Source organism: Gossypium hirsutum, chromosome D05 (genome assembly GCF_007990345.1).
Source record: "Gossypium hirsutum isolate 1008001.06 chromosome D05, Gossypium_hirsutum_v2.1, whole genome shotgun sequence".
NCBI classification, from domain to species: domain Eukaryota; kingdom Viridiplantae; phylum Streptophyta; class Magnoliopsida; order Malvales; family Malvaceae; genus Gossypium; species Gossypium hirsutum.
This window is the reverse complement of record NC_053441.1, coordinates 25311746-25324330: the sequence shown is the minus strand read 5'-3', so window position 1 is coordinate 25324330 and position 12585 is coordinate 25311746. Positions and strand designations below refer to the sequence as shown.

The following is a 12585-nucleotide window of genomic DNA, read 5'->3' as shown; positions in this document are numbered from 1 at the left end:
TAAAAAGGACTAAATTGAAAAAGATGCAAAACTTGCTAATTATAAGAATTAAGTGATTACATGGTTTAATTAATAAATAGGGAAGGAATTAAGAAATAAATAAACCTAAATTGAATGGATGAGGTGGCATAAGAGAAAAAAAATAAAATAAAGCTATTCAATGGAAAATTTGTAATTTTGGTTAAATTAAAAATAAAACAAATTGAATTTGGATAGTTTTCTAGACAATTCCTCTTCAAATTCGGCCAAAACAGCCATAGGAGAAAGATTTTAACTGGTTCTTCATATTTTGGCTTCATGTGAGTTCAATTCTTACCCGTTTCTTGTAATTTTTATGTTTTTGATATTGTTACAATTAGGTCCAACTAAACCTTACCTTAGTTTTTTATTTTATTAAAAATTTTGGAAGTTTGCATTGATGAATATTGGATTTTTTTGATGAATACCATGGATTTAGAACCTTGATTTTGTTGTATGATGATTTTATAAAGTGATTTTGTTAAATATTGATTTTAGGATTAAATTGTGAAAAGGTTAAAATATTGGGGTTTAATAGTGATTTTTGGGTTTATTAGGGGCTGTATGAAGGCCTAGAATATTTGGATAGATTATTGATTGAGAAAATTAGTTAATTTAATAGATTAACTAATTAAGGGACTAAATTACAAAAATTGTAAAAGTTTAGGGTAATTGTGTAAATTTGAAAAATAAAAGGTCTTAATTGTAAAATGAATTGGAAATGAAATATATGCTAATAAGTAAATAATTTTATATTTTAGATCAAGATCCTGTAGAAACTCGTGAAAAAAGAAAAATAGCAGAATAGTCCTTGAGCTTTTGTAATTATTACAATTCAATCAATGTAAGTTCGTACGGTTAAAATTTAATATTTTGTATAAATTTATGAATGATATTATTTATTTATTCTATTGTTGGAATTGAATTATTGTTGGAATTATAATATTGAATTGGATTTCGGTTTGAATGGAACATGATATTTGAGTACATTCGTATTTTAGTGTATGATGGTATTGGAAGGAGATAATAACATTTTTCCTAAGTAAACCGGGGTTCAGCATTTATTGCGAACTATCGTATTTTACTTTCTGTTCAATTCTTATGAGCTTCTGTTCAACTCTTATGAGTTTCTGTTTAGCTCTTACGAGCTTCTATTTAGCTTTCAAGCTTCTGTTCAGCTCTTACGAGCTTCTGTTGGTGTATTCAAGAAGATTTACTCTTATGAGCTTCTGTTAACGATGTACTCTTATCCGTAAGTTGTTCTTCGAATGGAAAAATTTCGGTAAGGTGATTTGTCTAATGAATTTGAAAGACATGTTATTCATTTTTATATTGATTTGAAAACGAATGTATTTATTAATAAAAGTTATGAATGACAGGAAATTGTCAATGAATGACAGGGAATTGACATGAATGATTTTATTTATTTGACTTGTTATAGTAGGTTCGATAAGATTTTTGTTTAAACTGTCGAACTTACTAAGCTTCATTAAGCTTATTTGTATTGTTTAATGTCTTTGTAGATTTTCAAAAGGTTGGACGATCGGATCAGCACTCAAGTCACACTATCCAGCTTATCTCGGTAGTTTTTGAAACATTAAATATGGTTTATATGGCATGTATAGGCTTTTTTTCGATTTTGGTCAAAATTTAGCTTATGTAAATGTTATGAATAATATTTTGTTTATATAACTGTAACACCCCATACCCATATCCGTTGTCGGAATAGGGCACGAGGCATTATCGGAGTTTACTGAACATATTCAATAATTCTGAGTCATTTATTATTCATATTCTGAAAATAATCATAACGTCCCTCTATTGGGCCCTCGAAGCTCAAAACATTCATTAGGAACCTATGGGATTAAATCGGAATCATAGGGAATTTTTCGCAGAATCCTAAATATATATATTTTTTAATTTTTTATTTCCGAATTAGGTGCAGGATTCATACGGGCGTATCACATAACAAATCTTTTCATAAGAAATTGCATAACTGAAACCTTTCCACTATTTCATAAGCTCAATTATATTTTCATCTAAGCACTTACCATTCCAATGCACCTTATAATTAAACATATTACCATTCAACAGTAATTTGGCTCTTGCCAAAACTTCAAGCAACAACATTGGTTAGTGTACTTTAATATTGACAAACTTATTTTCTCGCCATGTCTCACTTAAATTTATTACTCGTCTTAATACACATAATTTTCCTTGTATCAACGTATCAAAGATAGTCTCATATTTACATGTCATGATACATATCATTTTCTTGTTGTTTCTTCTTAAATATAAATCATTCAATTCATTATGACAATATTTCATGTACCATAATTTTTATAAGTTCAATGTATATTTATTCCAGTAGCAGTTCATAATCTTGAATATGCATAATTATCAGGCAAGTTTCACATACATATGTATTTTCCATGTCATATTTCAGTATATCAAATAATTATCATTTCTATGTATTTCAAGTTTAATTTCATGATTTTAAGTACTTATCATTTTTTATTTTTATCCCGTTGAATTTCTCAAAATTTCGATGGATTTTCAGGGGTACACTTTAGTGTACAAATTCGGGTCCGTCAATTCATATTCATGTGCGCACATTTTTCAATTCAGAGAGCACACTCCCGCGAACGTCATTTCTTACAGCGGGATTACCAATCCAAGCTAAATCCCCTGTAATATAAACTCATAAAGTATTGTCGGGATTACCAGTCCAGGCTAAATCCCTTGCAATGACAATTACTCTAATGAGCTTGGATCTGAATTACCAATCCAGGCTAAATTCAGGCCCTAATTCGGATTATCCGTCCGGACTAAATCTATTTTCCACATATTCTTCGGGAGGGCTATATCAAGATCACCCGTCCGGGCTAGATCTTTTTCACACATATTCTTCGGGAGGGCTATATCAGGATAGGATCACCCGTCCGGGCTAGATCCTTTTTACCGTCAATTCCTTTTCAAATATCCATCGAATTTTCCTTTCATTCAACCGGGATTTCTTCCCCTTTTTATCAATTATATCAATGTTTCAATGAATATTTAAATAATATTCACATCAATAACATACATTTCAAGCATTTAAGAATATAATTCAGGTTACACGAACTTACCTCGTTACTTGTTCGTGTTTACAATTTCATTAATCTGATGTCTTTTCTTTTCCACGTTCAAGTCTCGTATTTGAGTCATTCTAATATTTATGAATAAATTTAATCATCATTTTCATTCATTTCATATTCTGATACATTCAATTAATTTTCTAGGCAAGATTACCATTTTGCCCCTAAGCTTTTAATTAATGATGATTTTTAATCCTTAGGCTCAGAAAAATAAATTATTGTAATTTTAATCCTTGTTTTAAGCCTAATTATTCTCATACATATTGATAACAACCCATGAATTCTATAAAATATCAGAATTTTTCATAATTTGAACACATTTCAATTTAATTCCTAAAACATGTTTTCACCCGATATTGTTCTAATTTCATTCAATTTTGTAATTTAAATAAATAAACAATCCATTTCATGCAATTTGGTCATTTTTGACATTTTTACAAAATTACCCATAAAGTTTTACTTTTATTCAATTTAGTCCCTAAGCCTAAAACGTGCAAATTATCCATGCTAGCTGAATATTCATTCATATATTTTTTTTCCTTCTCCTCCTCTCCATTCCATATCCTTAATTTATATAACATGCTTATAAGTAACATTATCTATGATTTCACTATTTACTTGTAAATTTATTCAAAGCTGTCCATTTGAGTCATAGTTACTAAATTATTTTTATCTTAAGCTACATAACTCAAAATTAGGATCCGCTAATTTTACCTAAAACTAGACTCACATATTTTCTTACCATAAAATTTTCAGAATTTTTTGGTTTAGCCAATAAGTACAGTTTATTATTTAAAGTCACCTCTGTTCTGCTATCTGACAGTTCCGGCCCTTCTTCACTAAAACTTAATTATCTCTTTGTACAGAATTCAGATGATGTTTCTGTTTGTTTCTATTGAAAATAGACTAATTCAGGATTTTAAACATATCAATTTAAACCTCTAATTATTTTTATCAAATTTTTGATGATTGTACAAAGTCAAAAATGGGGAACCCGAATTCATTCTCACCTTGTCTCACAAAATTTATTATATCTCATGATTTACAATTTCATTACTTACACCGTTTATTCTATGAGAAACTAGACTTAATAAGATTTAATTCCACATTTTTTTATCCTCTAATTTGATTCCCATAATTTATAGTGATTTTTTTAAAGTTAACCTACTGTTGCTGTCCAAAACTGTTTTAGTGTAAGATGTTTATTACCATGTTTATAACACCCTTATTTTCTTTCTCTACCCTATTTCTCATCACTTTCTCTTATTTTCTCTTCACTAACATATCAAGAACATAGGACCATATATACGAAAACTTTACATTAACATCATTTCCATACTTTTTCAATAATATCAAACTTAAAAATATATTAAAATATTGATGTTCTTACCTTGTCATATTGATTTCAATCTTTAACTTGATTTTCTCTCTCCTCCAGCTTCTATTTCTTGAATCTAACTTGATATTCTAGCTCCCCATAGTCTCCTTGTTATCTTTCTCTCTTGATGGATATAGAAATTCTTTTGATTTCTAGATGAAAATGGTAAATTTTTTGTGAAAGGACCAAATTGTAAAGAAAATAATTTCTTTCTTTTCTCTTCATACATTAGAATGCATGGGAGAAGATGATGATTCTTCATCTTACCTTCCATATATATATACTAAATAAAATAATAATAAAGTAATAAAATATCATTTAAAAATTAAATTAAAATATTAATAAACTAATATTTATTTATTTAATTAATCGAAAATATCTCCAACATCATCATTATCTTCTAGATTTCTCTCTCTTCTAATTGACCATTTTGCCCTTTATGATCTTTTAAAATTTCATCCTTGAGTAATCACTTAATTTGGTAAAATTGCTATTTAATCCCTCAAAATTCTTCACCTTTTTCATTTTGGTCCTAATCCATTCATTTTCCTTAGTTTCTAGATCATTCCACCCTTAAAATATTTACACCATTGGTCCTTTAAATTTTTCATATTTACACTTTAACCCCTTAAATTTTAAGTATTTACTCTTGGGCAACAAAACTTTTCTCACTTTTGCGATTTAATCCTTTCTTAAACTAATATGTCATAATATACTTCTCAATGTTGACATAACTCCAAAATTTTCCCTTTTTGTCGCTTTATTTCCTTATTTTATTATATCAAAGATAATATCTTACTGTAAAAATTTTTGGGGTATTACAATAACCAACATACATATTGATATGAATTTAAAGTATGAGTATGATGTTAGTACAAGTGATATATATAATTGAGTTAAAATGAACTTTGGTGACTTTGTTAGGTAAATTAAATAGGTAAGTTTGGATATTGGTGGACATATTTTTAAGTTGTCATTAGAGGTACTTATGAGTATATTGGTTGTATATGGTAGTATTACATGTTTAAGGCTTGATTTCAGCTTGTGTTGAATGCCTTGTTATGGCTTATTGATGTGTAAATTGTTGAGGCTAGATTGGTATCAATTTGGGTGAGAAATGTGGCTTAGAAAATGACCTATTTTCGTCCACACGGGCAGAGACACGGGCGTGTGTCTCAACCGTGTGTGACACACGGCCACGTGTCCCCTGTATCATTTAAATTGCACAAGTCAGTATGCACACACGACCTAGCACACGGGCGTGTGGCTTGGCTGTGTGGCCTAAGTTAGAGAGTTATACGGGTACGAACACGGGCTGGGACACAACCATGTGTCCCTATTTTGAATGCCCGCACAGGTTGAGACACGGGCGTGTCTCCTAAATATGTGAGACACACGGCCTGGCCACACGACCGTGTGTCTCCTGTAGCTTTAAAAATTTCAATGTTTTCCGAAAAATTCTTTGAGTATCCGGTTTAGTCCCGACTTATTTTTAACACATAATTTGGGCCTCGAGGGCTCATATAAGGGACAATATGTTTGATTTTGATTAGTTTCTGACATGAATGTTATATTATATGAAATATCTGTTTATTTGATATGTAATATCTGGTAATGCTCCATAACCCTGTTCTGGCGATGGATACGGGTTAGGGGTGTTATAGTTTTTACTCTACTTCTTCTTTTAATCCACAAGTACAGAGAGATAGGAAGCTTACTAGTTTCCCCAATTTCTCTACTTCTAAACTTTAATCCATACAACAACTACAACATGTAGAACTCCATTAAGCTACATCCTTTCCTTCTTTAGAACAACTAAAGAAGACGATGCTTCAGAGAGAAAAATTGGTAAACAAAATTGAGAAAATTCTTTCTCCACACGCACCTATTTATATACTCCTTTGGCAAGATCTTCACCGACCGTTACAACCATTCATCCTTAATCATTTTGTCTCCCACTATGGAACCTGCCGGTTCTCATCTAACTAAACCAGAATTAAAATCCAATTAGTCACAATTCAACCATTAAAATTTCTGAATTTCCTGGTGGAGTTTGACAATTTGCTAATCCTTTTAATTTAATCCTAACTTTCCTTAAATTTTGGGTCATTAAAGATAATCGGGAGTCACATTATAAGTTTTATTGGAGAAAGTAGTAAGAAACTGAAGAAAATTTAAAAGATTGATGTATTAAGAAATATTAATTCGGGGTACAGACTAAATTATAAGGATTTATAAAGTATTGGGATTAAAGTGAGAAATTTAAAATAGAAAAGGATTAAATTAAATTAGTGGTGAAATGTGTGAGAATATAGAAGGATCATCATCATGCAACAATATTTCAACCTAAGTAAATGCGTATGATCTCCACTACCCGAAGGTCCCCCATTTTAGTTGGTTAATAAGAACTTGAGATCAAAACCAGGGCTTAAAAAACATAAGCCCATACAAACTTGAAAATCCATACCAAGTTAAACCTGATAATATACCAAGATCTCCCCCCCCCCCAAAAAACAAAGGTTAGAAAAGGGACAAAATATATACCTAAAAAATGAGGAAAGAAAAAACAAACCACCAAAGAAAAGAGTTTCACCGGGCAACCAATCTCCCAACCTTCAAATATGCATCGAGGAGACAAGACTCAAGCTCAACCAAACCCTTGGGCCATTAAAGGTTGCTATTCCAATGTTTAAATAAAAATTTCCAATATTTACTTATAGATCCTATACAATTTTTTGTTTTGCTTATTGAGGATATGAATGATACTCATGCATGGATGGTATATAAAATATTATAAATTATAAATTTATGTTTAAATAAAAATTTCCAATAAAACAGAAAATTATAAATTTATGTTTAAATAAAAATTTTTTGTTTAAATTATAAATTTATGTTTAAATAAAAATTTCCAATATTTACTTATAGATCCTATACAATTTTTTGTTTTGCTTATTGAGGATATGAATGATACTCATGCATGGATGGTATATAAAATATTATTATTAATTTTTTCATGACAAAGGGGGCTTGATCTACACACACTGGGAAGACCACAATTTGTTTTTAATAATTGGATGAAATTGAGTGGAAAACAACATAAAGAAAGAATAATGCTGAGATGACAAAATGGGATGTAGGGTGGAATTGAGTGTTTAATCACTGATGATGGAGTGTATTGAATCTCATGAAGATTCTTCTCATCATATTACAGCCTGGAAGAATTTGGCACTCATCTTATCACCATATCTCCTGATCTTAAGACAGACCCCAGGATCCAACTCCACCATTTTGCTCACCCAAAGTAGGGGAATTCACAAAGGTTGAATTGATGCTTTTCAACTTTTCAGTTAGTATATATTCTTGTTTGAAATTCATATACATGAGATGTGATATTTGATATTCACCCAAACCAACAGGTAATTACTTTAGGGAGTAAAATAAATAAATCATATTAATTTATAATTTCATAAATTCTAAGGGACTATATGATAAATTTACCATTTTTTAGAGTTTTAAGGTTACTGCTTATCCCTTGATTGCACCTCTGATCGGAGATATGGATATTGATACAACCTTTCATGCACACATTTTTGTTAGATCACAACCCAATGGATTCAAACTTGAATATATAATAAAAGGACTCACTACAAGCAGAAAATCTCAAGCAAGATAACGTTAATTAACATCTCATCTTTTGCAGGTTCTAATAGATAACGCATTGTCCAAATATTAGTGCTGTAATAATTTGTGAGGAAAATTCCATCCTTATCATTGGAATACTACTTGTCTCCCATTTGTACCTATCAAATCATCTCTCTCTATTCAGCCAGCAGATTAACATGTCCTTTGAATTATCCTCTAATATTCCCCAATAGCTTCCATCTTAATCTACAACCTATTATTCGTTTTGATTCCTTCGACTTCATGCCCCTTTGTCTTGCAAAACGTACCTCTCAACTCTCAAGTACGAGCTTTTTATACATATATAAGAATGGATCTTCAAAGTTTCTAAGATCAGGGTTCAGCATGAGTAAATTATATTAGTCATTGAACTCTATAATGATAGCAGGAAAATGGTGATCAGTACTAGATGTCGAAATGGCTTGAAAAGACAGTAACGTTGTTTCCAAATGTTAATCGGTTTTAACTTGTTTAAACCAGTTCTTTTCTTAGAGAACACTGACCTTATTTTGACTATGAAAAGCTCGAAAGGTTTCCTTGATTCATCAATGCAAAAGGACCACCATAAAAAGCTTAATTAGGATCCTTTTTCACATATATTGATAGGACAAAAATGCTAGCTAGGATTCCATAGCCCCAATCCACCAACTTGCAGATCGAATGCTAGCTAGGCTAACCAGCTGGGAAAATATATTGAAATGGAAAGCTAATGTATATATCATGGACGTGGTTGATGATTATTATTCTATATAATCATCAACAAGATAGGTGCTTGAAATGGATCTCCTTTGTAGATATTCCCCAAAAAAGTTGGAAATAAGCTCCGAACCAAGTTGTAAAAAGGCACTTTTTACTATACAAAACCAACCCATATTATCTTTTTCAATGTTCACAAAGGAATTAATTACCACGATAAATTAACTAGCAAGTATAGGGTTATAATGAAAGCGTGGGTATATGTTGCAGCCTGTCAAGTTTGACAGTAAGCCATAAACAGTTAACGGGTGCAGATCATACCCCTCATTTTGATGAATTCTACATATATGATTCATGTGGCTACTTTCGGTTGCCCTCGTTTTGCACTATGGGATCGTGTTATTCAAAAGTGAAACATGTGGTTGGCCCACTTCCAGCTGCAATTTACTCAACTTACTGGAGACAAAATCTATGATTAGCAGTGATTTTTAATCATGGGACCACGTTGATGGTTTCGAGTTTAGCTATCCAAAACAATCTAATAGGTTTGGTTTCCAGCATTTAGCACTGTGAACCAAGTGCAATCTCCATGGCTTGCCTGGTATAATCACAACAAGGATATAATTCTTGTCTCATCACCACATGTTTTTGAATAAATTGAAGAAAATGTCTACTAACGAAGGAATCCACGTTAAAATTTGTACTCGAATACAGAAGAAAATGTCTATATCCATGCAAATATCGTTGTGATTGCTTACAATTAACCAGCATTACAGTGATGCTGCTAATTTGGATCCAAGTTCGAGTAACACAATTAACAAGTATATATCAGATACGAATACAACTTTAGGGGCTAACACGAATGTACTGAAGTATCAAAGACCTGACCGATTGTTAAAGCAGGGTACCCAAGTTTTACATGGTAAAAAGAGCGTCTGAGACATCATTCAGTAGCAAAACACGAAGAGGTACAAAAAGAAAATATTGCACGGAAAAGGGTCTAGCGAAGCCAGCTAAAAAAGCTTTGGCATGTTGTTGAGAAAGAGAGTAACAACAAAATATAAGGGCAAAAGGCTAAAAAAATGACTGAGATTTATTACAGCTTGACAGCACTTATCAGCTTCCAAAGCTTTTCACTGGTCAGCAATGGTGAACCCGTGAATGCTTAACTATGGACCCACCTGATGAAGCTTTGTAGTTTACTTCTGAATATACATCGCCATTACTGTACTGCACATTTGCTTTGCTACTTTAACTTTATCACCCCCTACTGAAAGTACTTTCAATAACTTCACTTGAAAGAGATTTTCTTTATATGGATACCCTTTTTACTTGAATGTTTAACCAAATTCAAAGCTCATTTTGGAAAATTCAAGTGTAAAAGTCTCGAAGTGTTGTACATAAATATACCCAAAAAAAGTGTTTTACATAAAAGTGTTACATTATTTGGGCATAATATTCTTATTTTACTCAGACCTGGTATGGTTATTATTATTTTTATTATATGGATATATGTAATAAAAGTATCCCACATTTAACACCTCAAAATGCATCCTTTCTATGAAATTTTCTCCACAAAGATAATCTCTTTGAGCACATTTAGCATGAGAGACATTTTCGAATCCGGTTCATGATCATGTGGCAAGCAGGTTTAAAATATTTTCCAGGCTGAGAATTCATCCAATGTATATATATAGTTCAATTAGTTTATTGATGATTTTTAAGGGTGTAACTTTATTTTTGGTGATACGATTATAATTTCTTTTTGTTGAAACCCGTTAGATTGATTAAGAAAATAATTTTCGTTTCTCAATATAAATTCTCCATGCACGATGGATTAGTATTTCTTTTTCTTATCCCACTATAAAGAGATATTTAAATAATACCACCCTTAAAGCACTCTTAAAATACAGGGATTCCGTATCTTAACATATAGCATCCCTTCTTATATCCTAAACAGTGGTTTTCCGGTACACCTAGAGACCTGACCGACCAAGAATTAAGTATCTTGAGGTTTAAGTCTAACTCTAGAGCGAATCCACGTTTACTCTGAAAGTAAAGTGAAACCACGTCGGTTTTACGAAGCTACGCTGTTTTTTTGCAAGGAAAGCAACAGCAAAGTAGAGACAAAAAAATCACCGGCCCACCATTCTAAACCCTTCCTTTTCTCTCTCCTTCTTCTCCTATTATATAAACACCACCATTTGACAGTATTTTAATCACTCAATCTTCTACACCTCTTTTTCTTTTCTTCTCTTTTTTTTGGCCTCAGACCCTTAATTTCGATTGTTAATTATCACTGTTCTGCAATGGCGTCAGGTTCGAACTGGACGCCAAAGCAAAACAAGTTGTTCGAGAACGCTTTAGCTATCTACGACAAGGATACACCAGACCGGTGGCACAAGCTAGCCAGGGCTGTCGGGGGGAAGACCGTGGAGGAAGTGAAGTTGCATTACCAGAACCTTGTGGATGACATCAAGCAGATAGAGTCTGGGCACGTGCCTTTGCCCCCTTATAAGAAAGCTGGAGGGAACCAAGGATACAACAATTTCATGGACGATGAAGAACCAAGGTTTAATTCACCCTAAACCCTGTATATTTAATTGCTCGTTTTTCAGGACCATACTGCTTTTAATATCTTCTTTAATTGAATGAACTAACTGGTTTAGTTTCGAACTATTTTTTGCATGTGTAATAATATTATAGTATTTGGCAAAGACTGATATCTGATCTTGTGGTTTTCTTTTTTCCTGCAGGATGAGGAATCTCAGGCTTTAGTGAAGTATGAACCAGAAATAGCTGTAGAATATCAACCTTTCAATAAAAGGAAATGCAAAGCAGCAAACATATAAATTATCTCTTAATTTCGTTTACATTTCCTGCTCATATATATGTTTTTTGTGTGCTTGAATGTAACAAGCAGCCACAACGCTCCTATACTTGCATGTGTCAAGTATGAAATTATAGCATTGGTACCTTGTTTTTATTAATGTTAACCTATCTTTGTTCTTTATTCATTATCAATAACTTAGAAGACATGAACTACATCGGATTATATTGTATTCATTAAATAATAATTCAATCTTGGTCAACTTATGTGGAAATTTATTTCAAATCCAAACTTGGTAAATATACGAGTGAAATTCAATCCTATATGTTATAAAGTTCAAAATCATGTTTACTTGGGATGGATTAATTTTGGGAAGATTTAATTAACAAATTAAAGATATTACCTCTTGGAGTAATATTAAATTATATATCATTCGTGTATTTTAACTTTACAAAAGCATGGGATATCGCATAGCATGAAGAAAAAGGGTTATATGCCAATTATTATGATGTTGGAACTTAGCTACAAAAAGCCTCAATTTCAGACAGTTTTGGAAGTGCATAAAACAAAAGGCAAGGCATGTAAATTAATAAGAAATTAAAAGAATAGAGATAAAATGCTTAATAACATATAATAAAAATGTTTTTTTAATTTCATCTCTTAAACAAATTAAGGGATTTATATATAATATTATTAATCTTATTTGTTGAATATAAAATTTTAGATATGGACATTCTCAATTCTTTTAACTCGATTTGTTTAAGAGTATGAATATAAATATAAATATAAAATAAAAGAATATACACACGAATAAGCCAAATTTATTATTTTTAAGATTTTTAAAT

General features: G+C 31.4%; 1 protein-coding gene across 1 annotated transcript; it reads left to right on the top strand.

Annotated features, from left to right (window-relative positions):
• The first annotated feature begins 11125 nt into the window (after positions 1-11125).
• LOC107903123 (protein RADIALIS-like 3) lies at positions 11126-11921 on the top strand. The gene is made up of 2 exons (XM_016829171.2): positions 11126-11482; positions 11667-11921. The coding sequence occupies exons 1-2, from the start codon at positions 11220-11222 to the stop codon at positions 11686-11688; spliced, it is 285 nt and encodes a 94-aa protein (XP_016684660.1). The 5' UTR covers positions 11126-11219; the 3' UTR covers positions 11689-11921.
• The last annotated feature ends 664 nt before the right edge of the window (positions 11922-12585 follow it).